We start from the raw sequence: 23,246 nt of genomic DNA on the forward strand, positions 1-23,246 counted from the left end.
CTGACTCCCTAGCGTGGCACCTTCCCAGCTCGATGGCAGCACGGAATGTGGTGATGTGTGATGCAACAGGCTAACAAGACATTTCTCCATTAGGGTTAGATTGTCATAGCCTTGAGAGCAGACCAGAGCTTGACCATCCACTGGCCCAGTCCATCAGCCGATCAGAGTACTTATAATGTTACTAATTTTCCAACTTTGTACAAATAATCTGCACTGTGGCACTGTAGCACTGTCCTCCCATTGTTCATCGATTTGCTCGAGCGGGCACCAGTTACATCTCACAACAAATTGTGAGACTGTCGTTACTGTTTTTGGCATATTGAATACATCACAGGGAGTTTGCCAGGCTCTGCCGTGCAGACGAAATACTCTTGATAGCTTGCTGGGGTCTCTGAGATGGGCAGAGGAATCGAACCCGGGTCGGCCACGTGCGAGGCAAATGCCCTACCCGCTGTGCTATTGCTCCAGCCTATAATAATAACCTTTTGCTTTTTTTTTTTTAAAAAAAAGAAACTATCAGAGTTGCTTGTGATGCTTCCCACGTCATAGCTTTGTTTTGAAGAAAAGATCATACATTACAGGAAACGCCTACTGCTGTCCTGGCATGGAGCAGGTACTTAATCAATAACTGTTGACTTTGAGTAAATAATTAAGTTATCTCTTTTCACCAAATTTGGCAGATGTGATATATCTATTTATGAAGACTATATGCGGTGGTGTCACATTTGTAAGACATAAAGGGCACAGCTGTCATTTGGGTCAAACCCGAGGTAGTTATTCACAGGGAATAATAAGAAAGTGACGCTTGGACTTGTTCAGAAAGGTGGGGTAAAAAGAAATTAAATGGAAACCTGAGGACCTGTGTCAGTATTTACTAATTTGATAGATTTTCGGAGTTCATTTAAAATTTTTGATCCAGTGTAAAAGATTCTAAGTATTTGCATTTAGTGCTCTCTTCAGCAGCACAGATACTAAGTATTTGCATTTAAATTTAAAACATTGGAAACTAAGCTATTCAGTAAGGAAAGAGGGGTATAGTCGTAGGCTGGCTGTTCCCTCTCAGCACATCCTCCCTTTTTCTTTTGAAAGCTTTGGAATTTGACTTATGTTTGCTTTGGGGGCTTCATTGGTACACCTTTGGTTAATTAGGAATAGATATTTTTTAAAAAATTATTTTTAATTGAATCACCATGGAATACACAGTTACAAAGTTGTTCGTGATTGGGTTTCAATCATACAATGTTCCAACACCCTTTCCTTCACCAGTGTATATTTCCCACCACTAATGCCCCCAGTTTCCCTCCAACACTGCCTCAGCCTCTATGGCAGATACTTTTTGTCTTTCTCTCTCTCTAGCTCTTTTGGGTGTTATGGTTTGTAATACAGGTACCGAAAGGTTATCATGTATATCCCCTTACCTACTTTCAACACTCAGTTCTTGTCCAGAGTGATCATTTCCAACTATTATTATCATATATCCTTTTCTATAGGATCAGATTTATATTCCTTTTGTAGCTAAAATTAGCAATGAAAAGCACTTCAGCTTTTCTATAAGTTGGGCCATTTACTGATCAAAATGATTAGCATTTTCTAGAAAGAAAGATGAAATGCCCTAGATTTTCCTGCATAATGTCAGTGGACTTGTTATTTGTAGGATGGCGGATGTATTTGGGACTTGTTGATTCACTTAATTGGTAACGGTACTACATTCATAACTCTAACTCAAAACAATAGGTCAGTGCCTGCTGTTTCTGCATAAACAGTCAAGTCGGAGCAGACAGTGTCATCAAGGCACAATGTGTTAGCTGTGTGTGTGTGTGTGTGTGTGCGCATCATCAAGGCACAGTGTGTTAGCTGTGTGTATGTGTGTGTGTGTGTGTGTGTGTGTGTGTGTGTGTGAGATGGCACCAGTGCTCGCCAGACCGAGGCATTGTGCTCTCCCTCCCCCAACTGTTTTCTGGGTTATTGTTTAAGTGTAGACAGAGAACTGTTGCCATGTTATCAGACCCACTGCTGAGATAGAGTATTTGAGTCAAATTTGAATGTCAGCACTGAGAGGGTTGGGGGTGGGTAAGAAAACCTGGAATAAAAACCTTGTTTAAACCTTTTAGTGAATGAAAGTTTTAATGTATTAGAGTCTTGTCTTTGAATTAAAAAGGTGGTACCTGGAATAGGTTTCTTAAATGGTTTTATTTGGGGACCACATCTAGCATCATGCAGAGACCCCTCTTGACTCTATGCTCAGCAGTCACCCCTGGCAGTGCTCTGGGGGCCAGGTGGTTCCAGGGATCAGACCCGGGCCTCTGGCATGCAGGGTACAGGCTCAGCACTTTGAACTATTTCCCTAGCCTGAGTTGAAAATAATAAAAGAGAAGAAAACTTTTGGGGACATACCAGGTAGTGCTCAGGGCTTACTCCTGGGTCTACATTCAGGGACCATCTGGGGTACCAAGGATTGAATTGGATTGGCTGTGTGCAAGGTTAGCTTCTTATTCACTGTACTATCTCTCAGTCCCTTTCGTTTGTTTATTATTTTTTAACTAAATTAGTTGTATTTGTACATAGAAAAACCAAATGTTCATTTAAAGTCGTTTGAAAGGATTAAAAAAATTTTTTTTCATTTTGACTTTTTTTTGGGGGGCGTCACACCCAGTGATACACAGGGTTACTCCTGGTTCAGCACTCAGGAATTACTCCTGGTGGTGCTCAGGGGACCATATGGGATGCTGGGAATCGGACCCTGGTTGGCCACATGCAAGGCAAATGCCCTACCCATTGTGCTACTGCTCCAGCCCAGATTTTTTATTTTTTAACATTTTCTCTTAATTTTATTTTTATAATGTTGTTCACAATAATTCATTACATTTAATATTCAAACACCAATTCCACCACCATTGTACCATCCCACCACATTTCACATTTTTTTCCATCCCAAATCCCAAATCGTGCCCCTCAAAGCTTGGTACATCAGTGGTTTAGAGTATGAGAAGTAACATGGCTGCAAATGCAGTCACGCCCTCCAGGAATTATAAAATTTAGAATATGATTATACAGTAGATTCACTCATGGGTCAGGCCTATGCTGCTCTCTTTCAGGAGCTTTATTTCTGAGTCTCTAAGCACAGCGGATAGGGCGTTCGCCTTACACGCGGCCAACATGGCCGACCCGAGTTCGATTCCTCCGCCCCTCTTGGAGAGCCCGGCAAGCTACCGAGAGTATTCGATATGCCAGACACAGTAACAACAAAGTCTCCAATGGAGACGTTACTGGGCCCGCTCGAGCAAATCGACGATCAACGGGAGGGCCTTTACCTTTACCTTTACCTGGATTTTGGCCATTGATGAGATTGTATGACAGCAGGGGAAATTTGTGGGTGTGACTGCCAAGCTAGTGGAAAACTTGGGAGACGGGGGGGCAGAAGGCCTATTCCTGCTCCAAGTAAGCTTGGAGATTTCAATCACTGGTCCTGCATTCCTGGGTTTTTCTGCTGATTCTCTAGTGGGTGAGGCTCATCCGAGCCTCATCAGTGTCCGTGAGCATGGCAGCGGTTGAGTTCTGGAGGTTTTCGGCTGCTGGGCCTCGTTTGGGCAGGGAGGGAAATTCAACCCTGCCCACTCCAAGTTGTCCCAGTGAAGACAATCTGTCTCAGGGTCTGGACCAGGGATTTTTTTTTTTTAATTAGCAAATTACATTTCTTTGTAATTTCAGGGTAGTCTGCATTTTGGATTTTTTTTTTGAAATGAGAGTAATTGTTCCTTTAAAAATGAAAGTAGCATAGAATATTGGTTTCATTGACAAGGAAAGCATGTTAATTCCCCCTCACCCCCATGTAAAAGAATGGAATGATTCCTTTATGTCATTGTAAATAGATAGATTTAAATTTGTTAAAGGTTGTAGTTTACTAAAATATTTGTGTTTAAAATGTCAAGCTAATGAGTCAGGTATTTTATTGTATAAAGTGAGGGTTGCTGACTTTTTAAAAGGCTGGATATGTAAGTCTGATGGAGAGTATCCTGGAAGCTCTTTAGTAGTCTAGTGGGGTCCACTGAAGAAGGAAAGTGTGTTTGAACGTGTTTGGGAAGGAGCGAGCTTGTCTTTGGAATGTGCAGCTCCTCCGACTGCCTAATAGGCGTCCCCATCTTCAGTGAAATGTGAAAGTCATTAGGGAAAGGACAGTGGGGTGGACTGGTCCTCACTTGTAGCATATTCTCATCTTCTCATCTGGAAAATTAAATCTGATTACAGCTTGGATTAGCACTTATGGTTTGGGGAATTAGAGGATGGTATCTTAATCTCCATGAAATGAACAATTGAGATTATATCACTTAAAGCCAATTTTGGTCTCACTTTTTAAATGTTAGATTTTTATAGTTGTGGGCTTTCACTGTTGTCCGCACGTTCTCTCTTATTGACTCCCCCCATTCCCCCCAAAAAAAATTGCTAGAGAAAATAACTAGAGGCGCTTGGTAGTCAGTAAATGCAATTCCCCCCATTCCCCACCACCCACCCACCCACCCACCCACTCTATTACCTAGCATGTTAGAAGTGAAAGCAGTGTGGATTCCATGGTTGTGGCCACAGTTGCAGTTCCTCTGAAGTACCCAAAGCTGTGGTTAGAGAAGACAGGACATTTGGTTAGTAAGAGGTTGTTATGCCTTACATAGAAAATAAAGTAAAAAGTGACACATTTGAACCCTTCACAGGGGGTCACTGGTGTGACAGCAAGTCAAGAAAATAATTTGTGTGTGTGTATGGAAAGGGTGTGCGGATGTGTAAAGACTTTGTGTGCATAAGTGTGTGGGTAAAGGTTTGTGTGAGTCTATGTGTGTGTATGTGTGTGTACATCCACTAGTCCCTGGTCCATAGACAAGCCCTCATACATAACCACAGTACTTTTATGAATTATTTTGCATTTCTGTTGTAAAAGATCTGTCTACCACGTTTTCTAGGAACTTTAAGCCTAAGGCAGAACTCAAGGTTTTGGAGCCTGTGTAAAATAATTTATAGCACCTTTCCAGTAAGTCTTGCCCAAACTCTTATTCTATTAACTAAACATCCTGTGGCAATCTGGCGTATCTTATAAAGGCTGAAAATTATGTTGTAGTAGAAGACGAGAAAACGTGGACTGTTGAGATGGAAGAAAACAAGCCTTTCTTTTTCTTTCCCTTGTTTTCTTTTTTGAAATAAAAGGAAGGCATTTGCTCCGAGAGCAGTATTTTTGCTGTGAAGACATGATTAAGCTTGCTTCTGTTCTGCACTTGGTTCTACTGTGCTCTCAAAAGTCCAGGGTTCTGATAAGCCCGATTCACCGTTTCACACCTGGGAATGCTACTCCAGAGGCAGTCATGTGTTTGTGTCTTGGTAGGGACCAGGGGTGGTGGGGGGCTGGGGAGGAAGAGGTTGGATTTGGCCAAGAATGAAGGAACAGAAAAATAAGAGGGAAGGAGGAGGAGGAGGAGGAAAAGAGGAGGGAGGGGGGAGAGAGAGACAGACAGACAGACACCGCCCCTCCCCCATCATATCCATATGGTATGAATCTTGGTTGAGAGCCAAGTGGCCTCAATTACTCTGATCTGGTTAAGAGATGGACGCAGGCGTCCCACCCCATGTCTTGTTGGCACAGTATCTTAAGTGATACCCTCTATTGAAAAACATTTTGTTGAGAGGCGATGAAATTGATTCTTTTAGAAAGTCGTGGTGAGGAGAGGGAGAGGAGAGATGTGTGCGATATAGCATCTACTGTGTTCTTCATTTTCTGTGAGGGGGACAAATCTTGCAGAAAACGCTTGACATATGCTGATAACTCTATTCTTACTGCCAATTGCCTAAGCAAATTGTTATGTTACTCCCCCCACCCCATGGTAGTACTCTCATCTGCACATTTTTGTGTTGAAAGTTAGCTGTTTGGTGACACTGCATTTGGCAGTGAGGCTCTGAATGTGAGAAGGTGTTTTGGAACATTAGCAATTACAGCGTTGGGTGGTGGATAAAGAAATAGATACACAGATATTAGACCGATGCGCAGTTTTCCAGTGTATGTTATTTTCCACATAAAGATATAGAACATTTCATAAAATGTTCCCAGACCATTTAAAATGCTAAGAAATGCAGCTGATGCAATGAAATACATAAAGTACTTGTAAAAACATACAGACACGCAAGTGGATGGCTGCCAGACAGAGAATTTAAAGGCGGTTTGCTTAACTGCAGGGTGCTAGGTTTTGTACATGTGCCATGCTGAAGCTGTTAGTGAGGCGGGTGTTGTGTTGCTTGAGAAAAGCAGATTGTATTTGGACCTTTTTAACTCAGATGTTTCCAATGTCGATATTTTGGTGACATTATGGCATTGCAATCGACTCTTGCTGGAAAAAAGAAGAGAACCCACTGCGCAAAATAGACATTTTCAGAAAACCCAAGCAGATCATTTTCAGTTTTTGTGTTAATTTTCTACAAAATGGCTTTCATGGCTTTATGAACCATCAGACAGGATCTTTGAGCTAATTGAATGAAAGTTTATTGCTTGGTTTTTGCTTTCAAAAAGGATTGCCTTAAAAAAAAAAAGAAAGAAGGTATGCTCTGGAGAGTTCTCAGAACTCACGAAGTTTGCTTTTGTTCACCTCAGGCTCAAACAGACTCCAAATGAAAAGATTTGTGCTTGAGCCACTGTCGGTGATAATGCTTGAATTAGCTTGAACACGAGTCTGTTAGAATCTAGGGCGCTCATTGTTGGTTTATTCTCAGGATGCTTGGAGGGGTGGGTGGGTGGTGGTCACTGTGTGGCCTGCTACCGAGGATGCTGGCACTCCACGGTCTTCTCTGCCATGGTGTATTCACAGAAGGGGATTTGTCCTTTTATTCTTTTTTTCTTACCTCTCTCCCAGCCCCCTCCCAACTCTACTATGTTGTAGATATGAATGGTGAATATGTGTTTAAAATAATTTGGGGTCAGAGTGATAGTACAGCAGGTAAGGTGCTTGCCTTGCATTCGGTTGGCCTGGGTTCGATCCCTGGCAGCTAATGTAGTGCCCTGAACACCGCCAGTAGTGATTCCTGAATATAGAGGCAGGAATAACCTGAGCACTGCTGGGCATGGCCCCCAAACAAACCAAAAAACAACAAAAAAAATCTAATGTAGTTTCTCACTAGTATTTTTAAAGTGCATTGAAAACTTTCCTTTTCCCACTCTTTCACTTTTAATCTGTAATAATAAACTATCTTGTTGGGGGGTGGTGGTACCTAGTGGTGCTTAGGGGGAACCAGCAATGCTGGGTATTGAACCTGGTGCCCCTGTATGCAAAGAATGGTTCCAGCCCTATAAGCAATTTCTTCAGTCTAATAAATTTTCTTCTTACATTTAAATTTAGTTTTTTTAATTTAACATGGTTACAATAGTGTTAGAGTTTTTAGTATAAAAATTTATTGCACCTCTAACCATCACCAAAATGACAAAGACCCTCCACCAATATACCTGTGTTTTTTTTTAAAGAATTTATTTTTATTTTTCATGGTTATTGTTATAGACTTGCAGTACTCTCATGCCATGTACCAGGTGCCAAGCTCCCTCTGCCAATAAACATCTTTTAAATACTGATACTGTCCTTCCATTGTTCATCGATTTGCTCGAGTCGGCCCAGTAATGTCTCCATTGTGAGACTTCTTGTTACTGTGTTTGGCATTTTGAATATTCTTGGTAGCTTTCCGGGCTATCCAAGAGGGGTGGAGGAATCGAACCCAGCTCGGCCAGGCTGGCTGCATGCAAGGCAAATGCCCTACCGCTGTGCTATCACCAGGCTTTTAAATGAAAGAATAAATTTTGATTTCTGACATTCATGGCCTGGCCAACTGATGCTTAAAAAGTGAAGTCCTTGGTTTTTTTCTCCCTTTATTTCCCTTGATTTTTTTATCTATTGATAGATAGATGGATGGATGCATGGATGGATGGATGCATGGATACTCATCACACTCAGCAGTGTACTCTCTCTCTGGCCCAGTGTGTGTGTGTGTGTGTGTGTGTGTGTGTGTGTGTGTCTGTTGAGGGAGGGGGCTTGGCTGCCAGTAAGCACAGTAAGAAAGAGGAAATGATACTAAAGATTCATACGTGACTGTTTTCTGTTTGAAGTTTTGTGGTTAAAGAGTGTTGAGGCCAGAGTGATGGTACAGTGGGTTGAGTGCTTGCCTTGCACATAGCTGACCTGGGATCAGTCCCCAGTACCAGCATATGGTTCCCTGAACTCTGCCCCAAGTGATCCCTGAGCCCAGAGTCAAGCCTAAGCCCTGAGCACCGCCGGGTGTAGCCTCCAACCCCTACCCCCAACCCCCCCCCCAAAAAAAAAACAAACAAACAATGTTAGTCACCTGACAGAAGGAAAAGAATGAGCCTTAGTTGATAGCTTCCCAACCTCTGTTTTACTGTGTCCCTCAGTGACCAAAAAACTGCATTTGGTGGTAGTGGTGGTGGTGGTGGTGGTGTCATCAGGATAAAAATTTGTTTATTTATTTTCACAATCAAATTTTAAATCCTAATAGTTGCAGTCCAATATTATGTTGAAAATCCAACTGGACATTTTTCCTGGACCATGTTACTCAATAATTTAGGGATTACAGACCCTGCTTTCTTATTCAGGCTCCCTCGCCCTGCCCCCACAGAGGCTCACTCAGAGGCTCTTGGACATGTGGCTTTCTCTTGGCTTCCTGCCTGCTACTTCTAATCCTGTCGACCTCATGCTCTTTGTGCCATGCTGTTAGTATACCCTGTGGCCTCGGGCACAAGAAAGCCCAGTGCTGGTGTGTTTTCATCCCCTCCCCGCCCCCCCCCCCCACCATCCCCGCACCCCCCAGATTCTGCTCATCATGGTCTAAGGCTCGTCACCAGGCCCTCGTAGTGAGGGAAGCTGAGAATCAGAAAGAAATTGCCCCAGGTTTTCAAATCAACCGGAAGTCTTCTCTGAGAACTGAAGTGGCCTGTGGATGGTGCCCACTTTCTCATCACAGGGCCCATTTCGGGAATCTTTGCTTTTTCTTTTTTTTTTTTTTTTCTTTTGCTTGTTGGGTCACACCCAGTGATGCTCAGGGGTTTCTCCTGGCTCTGCACTCAGGAATTACTCCTGGCGGTGCTTAGGGGAACATATGGGATGCTGGGAATCGAACCTTGGTTGGTCACGTGCAAGGCAAACGCCCTATCCTCTGTGCTATCGCTCCAGCCTCGGAAGCTTTGCTTTTGGTGCTGACCTCATGAACAGGCCTGTCTCGAGTGTTGAGAAAGTCGCCTCTTTGGCTGTGGGTGAGTTGGGAAAGGTTCTTTTCCAGATTTGAGGGCACCCTGTGACCAGGTCCCTTGTTTTTTGCACTTTTTGGTTCTTCACTGCAAGCAGTGCACTGCATGGTGGTGCTGTCATGTGGAGGGTTCAACTCTGCCACGGATTCATTTCCGCAGAGAAGTAAAGTGGTGTTTTAAAAAGCCGACTGTGACAAATGAGCAGGGTAAACACTGTGGTCACTGGGAGAGAGGATGACCATCCTATCACGTGCTATTTCACAAGGGTCTTGCACGGACAGATGAGTTTTCAGATATTATTCGGATCATTCCCCCTAATGCCCCTTAATGTGCCTCAGAGGATTGCAGTCATTCTTTTATTAGAAAAAAAATGGAATGTTTTCCTAATCAATAGCAAATGGAGTGCTAATAGCTTTTAATTAGTCCACTCCTATCCTGCCTCACAGGCGACAGCCTTGGATTAGCCTGCAGTTACAGGGGGAAATCAGGTGACCTCTTTCGTACTTGCACTTCAGACAGATGCTCACGAAGGGTACCTTTACCTCTGTATTTCTGTAGTTTCTGAACAAGCCTAATTATGCTTAAGATCTTGTTGATGCCGACAAGGTAAAGCGTGCATTGTTTGGCTCCGGTTTGAAGAAAATGTCATTTAGTTTGATCTTTATTTTCAGCAATTCTTTTAAGTATTTGGGGAAGGGTATATTTTGCTTTTAAAAGTAGAAATCTTGCATTTAAGTCCCCCCCCTCCTCCCGCAACGCATGTCTGAGGCTGGTACCGAGGTGGCATCTCAGTCCCCCATCTGCAGCCGCAGGAAAGCGGCTTCTGATTAGTGCAGGAAAGTCAGGCCGGTTTAAGACTCATTTTCTCCGGGAACTATATATTGAGGGCAATTTGCAGCTGGCAGGCTTTTTGCATTAGGTAATAGTCTAAAGAGAACAGTAGCATCAGGTCTTTAAGATTTTTCTTTCTTGTCTTTCTGGAGGAGGGTAATGGGGGGCCGCGCCCAGCCCTTCCCTGTGCTCATCAACACGGCAGCCTCAGCTGCCCCCCTGGATCCCCTGCCAGGGCTGCTATCATCTTCTGATCAAATATTAATGTGTGATCCTCTGCTTGCTCACTAATCCAAAGCCAATTAATATTATCTGTCAATTATTTACAGATCCTGAGGTGCAGAGGCAATTCCCCGAGGACTACAGTGACCAGGTTCGGAATGCGTAATTAATTTTTTACATGACAAAATTTATTTCAGAGTTGTTCAACATATTATTACTGTTCTTTTAACCGAAAGAGATAAACGGGTTTTCTTTTTTTCTTTTTCTTTTTGTTTTCTTTCTTTCTTCTTCTTCTTTCTTTTTTTTCAAGAGAAGGGAAGAGAGACAGTAATTAGGAGCCCAAGACAAAAAAGTGAAAACATACTGAAGTAGGATTAAGGCTACTAGATTTGGGTGGTTCCTTTGGGAGTATAATGAACAGAAAGGAAAATCTGTCATAAATTCTATGTTTTATTCTGAGGTACACTGCAGTCTGAAGTTCATTAGACCTCTTTTTCTTTCTTTCTTTTTTTTGAAAAAAAAAAAAAGGCTACGGAAGTAGGGAAATAGTCAAGAACCAATGAAACAACAGTAACAACAGAGAGTGGGGGAGGGATGTTGAGAACCTGCCCTGGATTTTGACGTACATTCTGAGACTGTGTTATGGTAATACCCAAGGAAGAGGCATAGGCAGAAAGGGTGTTTAGGCTGAGGGTGGTTCAAATGATGGTAAGGAAAGTTCCAGTTGGCTGCTTGGTCCTGCCCTCTGGAATTCCCTCCATTCTGCCAGTTTGCACAGGAGCGGAAGGGGTTACTGATAAAACTGTGCTGAAAGTGCTGAGATTGTTCTGCTCTTTGTAATTTGATCCAGATTATCTGTTCAGAATTCCAGTTTCTGTCCTGAGTACTGTTACAGAGGTTTTGCAGCTTTGTGGCATAACCTGATGTTTTTAAATCAACTGAGCAAATTGGTGTATACTTTTAAAACACCCTTTTGAAATGAAAGCATCTTTAATTGCCCTGAAACAAATGACCTTATAAAACCTTTCACAAATGGGAAATTTTACACAATAAAAAAAAAAAACCACATCTGAAGTTCATCCATTTGTTTCTAGAAAAATGCTATTGAATGAGGCTAAGTACAATGAAATGGAAATGGTCAATACAGGAGTAGTAGTACCTTTTGCAGTACCTTTACGGATGGGTATGAGAGCAAGTTAGTGGCGTTTTGTTTGGTTGGTTGCATTTATGTTTGTTGGAGTCTTCTCTGGGCCACACCAAGCAGAGCTCAAAGGCCGTACCTGGCTTCATGCTCTGGGACATCACTCTTGGCTGTGGTCTGGGGGCCATGTGGTGCCGGGGATCAAACCCAGGTTTTCAGTGTCCCACGCATGCAAACTGTCCTCGTGTGGTATCTCCTGGCCTCTTAAGGGCGAGGTATCGGATACATCTTTCTGAACACAGGGACTATAGCGTCACCAAGAATAGAACCACTCATCACTGTATTGAGGTCCTGGGTGATGTTATTTTATTGAGTAAAATCCAAAACAGGGACGGAAAATGAGGTCAGCGGTAAAGTGCCCACCTTGCAGGCACGAGACCTGGGTCCACTCCCTGGCACCATGAAATAGAAACCCAAACCAAACAGAATGGATGGGTATGATTTGTTCTGGGGTTATCATAAGGACTCTCATAGGAGATTTTAAAAAGCATTTTAATTTCTATTCCTTCTTCATCTTTCAGTAAGAAAGTTGAAATCTTATCTTGTCATAAATTCCTCTGGGACTTAGCCCCTTGAATTTAACGACACAATCTAGAAGTTTATAGGACTTTTTTGGGGGGGTGGGGTGTGGTAAAGGGTTTTTAAAAATAAACAGTGTACACATAGTTAGTAGCTCTTTTAGCATTATTTAAAATAGACTCGAGCCCATACATCTTAAGAAAATTATTTTTTCTGAAATCTGTGCTGGGACTGGGGTTTGGCTCAAATGGTAGAGCACATGTCCTGCATGTGCCAGCCAGGCCTTGGTTTTGATCCCTGGCACTGTGTGTCTTTGCAGCTAGGGCAAATTACCTCTGAAGTCCCATCATATGAATTTCCTAGTGAGAGAAGATTTTTCTATGAGCCAATATAAAATAACACAGCAGGGCTGGAGCGATAGTACAGTGGGTAGGGCATTTGCCTTGTACACGGCTGACCCAAGTTTGATCCCCAGCATCCCATATGGTCCCCCAAGCACCGCTAGGAGTAATTCTTGAGTACAGAGTCTGGAGTAACCCCTGAGCATCGCTGGGTGTGACCCAAAAAGAAAAATACCTAAATGACATCAGAAAACTGCTGGGTCTGTTTCTTTAAGCGTTATGCTATAGCTGATAGAGTTTTATGCTATATCTGAAACATTTTGGCCCACATATGTCTGGGGGCATACCGTTCTGTTTTTACAGAAAGGCCATTTCCAGCAGTGCTTGCAAGGGGCCGGGTGGTACAAGGATCAAACTGAAGGGCCTTAATCATGCGAGATAGGTGCTCGGCCACTGGAGCCTTCACCCTCTCCCTCTGGGGTGCAGTGTGAACAAATTGCACGGGCAAAATATAGTCATGACCAAAAAAATGGGAAAACTGGGGATGGAGTGACTGTTCAGCAAGTGAAACTCTTGCCTTGCATATGGCCAGCCCAGGTTCAATCCCCAGCACCCCAGATGGTTCGTTGGGTCTGCCAGGAATTATCCCTGAGTGCAGAGCCAGGAATAAGCTCTGAAGACCTATAGGTGTTGCCCCCTAAGCAAAAACAACCCCTCACCCCAAATAAAAGAGAAATATAGAGATAAATTAAGAATCAAATGAAAAGAAAAACAAGTCATCTTTAATCTTATTACTTGGACACGGTAACAATTTTATGTTTATTTTTTCATGTTTACTTTCATTGCGTGTTTGATGAGAAGATATGTTTCTCTGTACAGGTCTTAATAGGCACATATGCATATATGCATATGGGGAGAAGTGCAGACTATTATAAATTTATAATTGCACATGGAACACAGTTTACTGGTTGGATGTTATGAATTTAGTTCTCTTTGATGAATGGATGATCTTAGAAGTGTTGCATCTATTGAAGTTGATTTTAAAGTTACAGTAGGAACCTAAAAACAACTTTTAGCGATTTTAAAGTGCTTATCGGAAGGTATTTGTTTAGATCAGTAGCATCATTTTGAAGGCTGGTCCTCCGGGCTGGGAGACTTCTGAGAGCATATCAGTGCCTTACTTAGCATTTTTTTTCCAACTCAGCTCATGTGTTTTTTTTTCCTTTACTGCATCTCGCTCAAGGGTGCCAGATGAATGCAAGATCTGCATTGTGTTTGGTGAAGGTGTCACCACATCTCCAGAATTTCACTTGGGAACAATCTATTGATACGGAGAATGAGACCCCTTTCCTTCTTATTTACCTTTTAATCATTTGGTTTCTGTTCTTATGGTTCCCCTCACCCCCTGCTATACACTTATTAGATTAAATCAAACTATCCTTCCTCTGATACACTGTTTTAAAGGACTTTTTAGAATTTCTTTTCTGTTGCCTACAAACATTCAGTGCTCAGTAGGCACTTAATCTAGACCATATTTCCAGTATTAAAACATTTATGATATAATTTGTCAGGAAGAGGTGAGGCAATTCACCACACAGTGTAGCACTTACTGCCCCTCTTTCCCACCCCCCCAACACACAGCGTCTCCGCCCCCGCCCCCCCCCCCAGATTTCCCTCCCCATTCACCCAAACTGCCCGTGCTTGTTTTTACATATAGTGTGTTTCCCATGTCCCAGCACCGTTGATCAGAGACGCTGGCTGCTGCTCCATGTTTTATTCTGTGTGTTCTTTGTACCTTACAGTAAAAGAATCTGTCACAAATTATTGTGGCTCGCTGCTTTAGAAACTGAGAAAAAAGGGAGGTTAGATTGACATCTGTGACTGAATAATGATGACCAGCCTTTTGGCTCTCCTTGAGCCACAAAGCTAGCGTTGCCTTTAGAGCGGAGAAAGAAGTAAGAAGAAAGGGGAGGGATAAAAGGGAGTTACAAATCTGTGGTCCCAGAGATGTATTACTGTTGGGCCAGTTGTCTGCGTGCTATGATAATCCATTTTGATCTTCTCTGTCTTAATTGTCGGCTAAAGACAAATGGGCAGTAAAAGTTCATCAGTTTCATCTTTTTTTTTTTTTTGGCTTCTCGTTTAGAAGCAGAATAAATGATCCATCACTACAGAAGTAGCCTTTCTTTCTGACACGGAAGTAATGCAGACCCAACACGTTTTATTAAAATGTTTTTCCCTCATTATTTCAGCCCTCTCAGCTCTGATAGATCTTACCGTTTCATAAAAAATGTAATCTGAAATGTAAATAAGGGTCCCGGTACAGAAGGAAGGAGTAATGAGCAGCCCGTGCGGCGTTTTAGGACTCTTGATTATAATTACTGACAAAGTGATTTCTCTGTGCCCCATCTTTTTTTCCCCCTTTTTTAAGTTATCTGTGACATCTTCAGACTGCAATGACATCTATGGTTTAAAACCATTAAATCACCATGTAGCACTCAATATTTCATTTAAAATCTGGTGAGCCTGCGATCTTTAAACCTGAAGGTACAGGCTTTGTTAATTCCTGAATGACAGGCAATCCCTATATTTTTTTGAAAAAGAAAAGCAAACAAAAAGGCAAAAGCAAGGTCTTTTTAGAGTTCACATTATTTATTCATTTGCTTTTGTTTAATGCTTAGCTAGTTTAAATATGAAAACATCAACATTGGTAGGCTCCTAACTTGAAAAGTATCTTGTGTTTTGAAAGCAATCTTTTAACGACTTGAGGGTGGGGGTGCTGTAAGGGTTGAGGGAAAGCCTGTCTCTCATAAGTGTAATAGAATCTAAACATTTTATTAGGGTTAAGATTATTACAGTAAGATAAAATTTTGGATTATTTTGGTTTGGATGGCAGTCCAGATTCTTTTCAGTCTCATTATTGGTTTAGGTAATGTGGCTCTTAATAAGAAGGCACTTTATTAGAAAATGTTTGTTAAAGAACAAAATCTCAATAATATGCTTCATTCCTAGAAATGGTTTCCCAAAGATTTCAGCATGTCAGTGTAGCATTTGAAAATAAGAAAACAAGAACATGAATATCTTTTCCTGCTGGAAATTATCTTGTAGTTAATTAAGTAGATTTATAATTATTCTGTTAGGTTTACTGTATTCATTTGCAGTTATGGAAATAATTGGTAAAACTTTACTGATTGTGATTAGTGCAGTTTTAATGAGTTCTAATTAAATTAAAGGAGAAAAGGATAGTTGAATTAAGTTGTCAGCGAATTATGGCCACTGTTCATCAAAATCTCAATTTGACTTCAAAACATGACTTTTCAGATTTTAAAAATGAGTCTTGCCAATTATAATATGTCGCATAGGAAAATTTGGCATAAAGATACAGTCACCTATTACAGGAGTTTCATAAATAGGCTCGTATGTGTAAAGTATATTAGGCATTACACATATCACTTTAAAGCATATAGTTATCATGCATAGTTATAGTTACGTATACTGCAAGGTAGGGTTAATAATTTGTTCCCATAGTTGTGCTTTTTAAGGCTGTTTTTCCTGAGTGTGGTGATGAGAGATGAGTGTACAGGAAGTCTCTTCTCTAGCACACTCATCTCTGTTTTGATGAGATGCACTGAGCATCTGAGAGTGCTTGAAAATGGGATTCTGAGTACACTAACCCTTCCCTGGATATGTAGATCACTGTAAGGTTGCAGGTAATTTTTCTTTCCACTGGCACTGAAAAAGAGGCTATAATGAATCTGACAATCTTTATGCATTTATGGAAACTATAAAAATTTTATGGAAGTCTTTATATAGAAACTAGCAGTGTTTCTGGTACAAGCAATAAGCAATGTAGAAACATACTACATTGGGAAAAATAAAAATGTACCTTTTCTTTTATGGTTTTATATGGTCTACGTGACTTTAAAATTTCACTATAGGTAGTTAAGCAAATTATAAAAGCATACATCATCACTTACATGCTAAAAAGAAGCAAAATATGTTGCATAACTTAGGCTAATTGTGATGGAAATTGGCATTTCTGAGTTGCATGTAATTGCTTAAATATGGAATTTTCATCTGTTCATGCTTCAGGTATGCTCTGAAAAAAAGAACTTTTTGAGCTTTCACTTCTGGTAAAATCTGCGTTAAATGGATTAAAAGGTTCTGATCAGAAAGACAATAGAGCTAACATTTAAATCAAGAGTTGCTCTGTATCTGTCCGCTGGTGATTTCTTCATTCTTTTTGGTGAGCGCCTATGTACGAAACGTTTATAATATTTTCTTCCAAATATGGATACACCAGAGATAAAACAAGTCTATGCAAATCATGTTCAGGCCTTGATTGGTTGAAAGAATACTATCTTTTTTTAAAAAAAAAACCCACAGCTTCTCAATTTCCTGTTACTAAGCAAGGAAGAATCATTGTAGCATTGTTGTGTAAGATTGGCAAAACATGGATTAAATTTATCACCATCACCCCACCACCTCCCTAAAAAAAAATAAGTCAAACAAGTGACAAGAAAACTTAGTTTTCCTGGGCACAATAGAATAGCAGGTAGTGCGTTTGCCTTGCACGTGGCCAACCTGGGTTTGATCCCCAGAACCCCATATGGTCCTCCAAGCATTGTCTGGAGTAACCCCTGAGCAGCACCAGTGTGGCCCAAACTTCACCAAGAAATTGGTTTTCCCATTATTGGGCTGAAGTGTTCCTGGGGTCCATTCAATGTATGTTCCCCCAAAGATTCTTCCTGTCTTTCTACAGTGACTTCTCTGAGCTCCAGAATCTTCAAACTGGAGTTGAGAGTCTCTGGGTTTGTGATGCCTTGGGAGTTCTGCTCACCAAACTCCTAGAGAATGTAACTGTGCCTGAATAGTTTCCATTTCTCTTGGGAACTTTTTCTTTTGAATTGAGGGAATGCTGGCTTAACACTTATTTATGTTTCAGTCCTGCAGATTCACGCCTCTTCCAGTACATGTCCATGTTCTGCAGTCACTGAACCTCCAACCCCTTTGCCTCCCCCTGCCCTCCGCCAGTGACTGCAGTTCTCCAGTCAGAATCTAGGGTTGGTTTGATTTTGGCCTGGCTGTTCCTTATTTTGTTTCTTTATATTATTATATGTGAGTGAAACCATTCAGTTCTTGTCTGTCTCCTTCTAATTTATTTTCGTTGTCACTAACCATCCAATCCTATTCCATAAACTTTATTCAAAGTCCAATCGCATTCCATAAGTGTTAATCAGTGTCATAAAAATAGCTGATTCAGAGGCCAGAGAGATAGTATAGGGATGCAGACACTTGCCTTGTATCCCGCCGACTCTAACTGATCCCTGGCACCACATGTGGTCCCAGAGTACCCCCAGCGGTTACTCCTGAGTGCAGAGCTAGGAATAGCCCTTCAGCATTTCTGGTGTAGCTCCAAAACAAAAACACATGCACACAACCTGATTAATACTCCAGGGTGTAGCTAGCAAACACCTCTTTTTTTTTTTTTTTTAATACTGATCTATCACTGCACTTTTGGGTTGTTCCCATATCTTGGCTGTTGTAAATAGTGACGCACATATATTTTCAAAATAGTAGTTTTGTTTGCTTGGGACTTCCAAAGGGTGCTTAGTGGGCACTAGTGCCAACCAGCCTAGCAGAGGACGAGGTGCTGCTCAGACCATGCAGTGCTGGGGGCCACCAGGGCCATCTCAGCAATGCCTGGGAGACCATGTGGTGCTGTGATGAACTGGGGGCAAGTACAGGGGCGTGTCCTATCCCCAAACTACCTGCCAGGCCACAAATGAGTGTTTTTAGCTTCTGTATATACACCTGGTAGTGGAATTGCTGGATCAGTTGTGTGTGTGTATGTGTGTGTGTGTGTGTGTGTGTGTGTGTGTGTGTGTGTGTATTGGTATATTGGTTTGGGGGTCACACCCATTGGTGCTCAGGCTTAGTCCTGGCAGGGTCAGCGTGTCCATGTGGGGTGCCAGAGATGGAACCTGGGTTAGCTGCAAGCAAAGCAAGAACCACACCCACTATAGTATCTCTCTGGCCTCAGGAGATCTGTTTTTAATATTTTGAGGATTCTCCATGCTATTTTCCATAGACTGTACCAGTTTCCATTCCCACCTGATTGCCTATAACAGTTCCTTTTTCTCTACACCCTCAGCCAACCTTTGGTTGTTTCTTATCTTTTTAATGTAGGTCATTCTCAAAGGTGTGAGGTGATAGCTCATTGTGGATCTGATTTGCATTTCCTGGATAATAATAGCAATAATGAGCATTTTGCCCTGTGCCTCTTGGCTGTCTCCATGTCTTCCTTGGATATGTATCTTTTCAACTTTTCTGCCCATTTTTCAAAAACTTAGGTTTTTTGCTTTTTAGTTAATGGGTTGTATGAGACCTCTCAGTATCTGGGATATTTTGATCCCTTGTTCAATGTCTGATGTGTAGATACTGGGATATTAATCTCGCATTGGATGTCTGATGTACAGATACTATCTCCTGTCCATTGGGGTATTTTTTTGACAAGTGATGACATTTATTTATTCATTTATTTATATTTTAATAAATCGCCGTGAGGTGCAGTTATAGACTTACAAACTTTCATGATTGCATTCTAGTCAAACAACATTCAAGTACCCATCCTTCTACCAGTGCCCATTCTCCACCACCAATGTTCCCAGTATCCCTCCCCCTCAACCCCACCCCTTTCCACCCCCTGCCTCTTTGGCAGGCACATCCCCTCTTACTCTCTCTGTTCTTTTGGGTGTCATGGTTTGCAATACAGGTATCAAGCGGCCATCATGTTTGGTCCATAGTCTACTTTCACGCACCTACCATCCCGAGTGATCTTCAACCATCATGTGCTTTGTGCTCCTTTCTCCATCCCAGCTTCCTTTTATTGGGGGTCTCTTTGTTTTAATGAAATTGTTTTTTTTTTCACTCTGCTGAAGCATTTTGGTTTGAAATAATCCCATTCGTTTATGTTTTGTTTTTCCCCTTCTTTTGGAGACATCTGAGCTTTCTTCTTTTCCCATTTTTCTGCAAAGTGGGTGTTGTGATGCTTCCAACCTACTTTTACAGTCTGTTCAGATTCAACTAACTTCAAATGGCTTGGTCCTGGAAACTCTGACACCCATTACCTCTGTTTCCTAAAGTGGGAAACGGCCCCTGGGGGCTGCTGGAATGGAGGTTTGGGGTAACGTACAACAGGTGCAATTGGGGTATGCTTTCTTTTTGTTAACATAAAGAAAGATTGGGGGTACATTGAGTTTTGTGGGCTTTTTACATTTATTTTAATAATCCAAAAGGTGGCTGTAGGCTAACTCAGTTTGGGAATCTCTGTCATCTATACACCATGGAGTGGAATCTCTGTCATCTGTATACTGTGTCAGCTCATTTGAATCTCATCCGAAGAATTTGCTTATCTAGAAAGGGCAGAGCAAAAGGACCACACTCAACATGGCTCGACAACCTGTAACTTAAGTTTTCGGCTGTAGGCAGCGTTTTTCCTCATTTGTGCATATCTTTATTTTTTTCTTTTTCTGGTGACAGGATCCGTCTGGGAGATGTGATTTGATCTTGTGCCTGAATTGAATGAATGATCAGTAACTCAGAATATGCCCTGTGTGAACTTAGCAGATAGGAGGCAGTGAGAGGAGATGAGGTGGGTTCTGAGAGGAGACGAGGTGGGCTCTGCATCCCCCCTGAAGGGCCTTGCCGTCTTGTAGACAGCAAGGACCACAGCTGCCAGGGGGCTTCCACAGTCTGGAGAACAGTGGCAGGCAGAGACTGGGAATGTCTTTCAAAGTGGCACCTGGTATGGGGATGCCACCAGGTAACCAGTCATATTTCTGCAGCTTCTTCTTCTTCTTCTTCTTCTTTTTTTTTTTTGTTGCGATATCATAGCAGTTGGTAAAGTTAACAAGATGAGCTGAGAGAAATGCAAGCGTTGAGCTATCTTTAAAAGCTGTCAAGAGGCTGGTGCTTGGGGCTCTGTTGCAGAGTATGGGCCTGGAACTGTGAGACCCTACAATGGGTTTGATCCCCAGAACTCTCACCACCACTGCAAAAACAGAACAAAAACCAAAAAACCCTCAAACCCAAACAAACCAAACAAATCATCTCCTAGGTTCATTTTAGGTATATGACTCCTTTTTTTTTTCTTTTCTTTTTGGGTCACATCCGGCGATGCACAGGGGTTATTCCTGGCTCTGCACTCAGAAATTACTCCTGGTGGTGCTCGGGGTACCATATGGGATACTGGGAATTGAACCTGGGTCTCTTGCGTGCAAGGCAAACGCCCTCCCCACTGTGCTATCGTTCCAGTGCCAGTATATTACTCTTTAAGCGTCACAGTTGATTTGTGGATTTTTCACCCTCTAACTCAAAAGGGTCAGTCAGTCTCCATGTTTCTTTGCAACTCTTGAGTCTGCGATTCTGGGTGGACCTGTGGGTTTTTCCTCTACAGACCACAGACCCCCGTCTCTGCAGACCCGGAAAGCAGGGAGGTGGCCGTTGGCATGTAGCAGCAGGCACCCTGCTAAAGCAGCTTTCCTCAGGCCGTGCGTCAGCGCCCACGATTGGCACCAAATGTAGCCATTTGATGGACCACATTACAGATCTGGGAAAGAGTCCCTGATAGATTGCAGATGTGTAAATGAGCTCCAGATTAAACATCTGCTTCTTTAGTATGTTTGAAAGTGTCCTGTGGTTCGTGATTGACTGGTTTATGTGTTTTTCAACTTTAGGCTCAGGGATGAGTATTGAAAAAAAAATACTAAAAATGAGCATTGCCGGCATGGCTCTTGTTTCCCCCTGTGTTATTTACCAGCCCAACTGTCACCTTGCCTAAATGTCAGGTAGTTGTAGTTGCTTTTTCAAGTGTCTGAGAACTGCGCTCCTTTCATATCTCCATCTCGAGTTGTTTCCTTAAAGGACACGCTTAACAATGGGGTGGATTTGACTGGCTCCTTAATGAAACATGTTGAAAACCTTAGACACTCGAGCCAAACCAACCGAAGGACAGAGACATTTTCTGACTTAAAGCGCTTCTTTTAAGTTGAAAATTTCTTCCCAATTTGGTCACTCCCCAACTGTTACAGCCATATAGGAGGAACTCATTAAAAAGACTAATTCCTTCTGAGCAGATCTTTCTGAAAGCATGCCAAGCTATACAGCTACTTTGTACTGCTATGTACTTGAGTCTGAGGCGGGCACTGGTGATTATGTAATACTTATGCATTCTGATTAGATCTGTTCTCCTGGTCTCCCATGACCCCCACTAGATCTCAGGCAAATCTGTGACTACCAGTTGGTGGTCCTGTTTCTTTCCGGGGAGATTGTGCAGTTAGATAAAGAGCTGTGGTCTTTATCTTCAGCCTCAGAGTGTCTTTGGTCACTGTGGCTTATTGGGATGCACTTCCAAGTCTGCAGCCATCAGCTCCCGTTCGTTATCTCGCCCAAACTGCTCTCCAGCCTGTCCTCGTCTCCCGTGTCCCTCTGCCTTCACACTCGCTGTGGTTCTCCTGTGGATTCCTCCTAACGGGGCACCCCTCAGCGACCTTACAATTACTGCCCTTCTCAAGATGGCTGGAGAGATGCTTCTCAAGCCTAAATCAACGCGTACCATTTCTCTGTAGTCAAAACCCTTGATAGTTCCTCTGTGTCTCCGGAAGCCACGCCAATATTTCTTCAGGTGGATTGTAAGGCTTATCACCGCCTGTTTCTGACTCACTGTCCTGCCTGGTTTTCTACTACTTTTACAGCCTCGACAGAACGACTCACCATTTCCCAGCATGCTTTTCCTCTGTATTTTTGGTGATTGAAGTCCCTTCCTCAGTTTTTGGCTTCCAGCTTTGCCCTGTGTGCCTGGGCTCAGCATCAAGTGGCGAGCTTGTGGCACCTCCTCTGCGAAGCTTGCCTAGACAGAATGAGTCACCCTCTCCTAGTAGTTGGAGAGCCCTTGGAATTGATCCTCCTTATATTGTTGTCTCCGTGTCTGTCAAACCGTGAAGGCTTCAAGTTTGCTGTGTTTCCCAAAAGTGGGTGATGCTTTCTCCCTACCCTGCCCTCCCCACCATCCACAGGGACGGCCCTGGAGTGGTCCAGGGGATGGGTGACAGTAGCTTTGGGTGCAGTTGGGGGACACTTTCTGTTTCTTCTCTTAAAGAAGGTAGATTTACAGGGAGACAGTAAATTTCTTTTTCTCCCTGAAAAGTTTGGAGTGATGCATACATGTCATGATTTCCCAGGCACCATTAGAGACTCTTCGTAGTAACTCAGTTAATTCGAGGTCAGGAACAGTTGTGAAGGTGAAGAGTGCAGTATGTCGACATCCTTGCTAAAGCGTCCGGGGTCCACAGAATTCTGGTGGTGGTGTGGAGTGCAGGTTTGGAGGCGCAGTGCCTGGGTTGGACACTTGACTCGGCTGTTTCCTAGGCTGACCCCTCTGATTTCACTTGTTTGTCTGCGAACCAATCATGTTAAAGACTTGGAGATCCATGGCCAGGGGTAAGTGATTGGAAATGTGTAGAGGGGACTGAAGAGTTACCTGGCAGTTCACAGCTGCTGATAAGGATAGAAATGTCTACTATTTTTAGGGTAGATTTCAAGTAGCAGAATTAACTAACTAGTTTTGAGGTTTTCATTGTGTCAGCTGTTAGGGCATTCCGTGATAACTTTTGTGAGGCTGAAGTGGAGCCATGACAAGCTCTACTTTAAGAGCGAAACTCAGCAGGCCTGTTTCAGTTTTCCCTGTTAGAAAGTCCCGACTTCTCTGAAAACAATATCACCCTTGGCAGATAAATTGCCCTGTGACAACAACCAATCAGAATAGGGCGCATGGGCAGTGGCGCCCAGCCTAGCAGAG

At 42.5% G+C, this 23,246-nt stretch overlaps 1 protein-coding gene across 3 annotated transcripts in view; it reads left to right on the forward strand.

The window, feature by feature from the left end:
- Nucleotides 1-23,246, forward strand: part of DENND1A (DENN domain containing 1A) — a 523,912-nt gene that overhangs the window by 149,940 nt on the left and 350,726 nt on the right. For all 3 annotated transcript variants that reach the window (XM_056138645.1, XM_056138644.1, XM_056138646.1), the window contains one exon: nt 10,435-10,478. In XM_056138645.1, coding sequence (XP_055994620.1) covers nt 10,435-10,478 — 44 coding nt within the window. The remainder of the gene's footprint in view (nt 1-10,434; nt 10,479-23,246) is intronic.

The sequence above is a fragment of the Sorex fumeus genome, unplaced genomic scaffold, assembly GCF_029834395.1.
Source record: "Sorex fumeus unplaced genomic scaffold, SorFum_2.1 ptg000129l, whole genome shotgun sequence".
In the NCBI taxonomy this organism is placed as follows: domain Eukaryota; kingdom Metazoa; phylum Chordata; class Mammalia; order Eulipotyphla; family Soricidae; genus Sorex; species Sorex fumeus.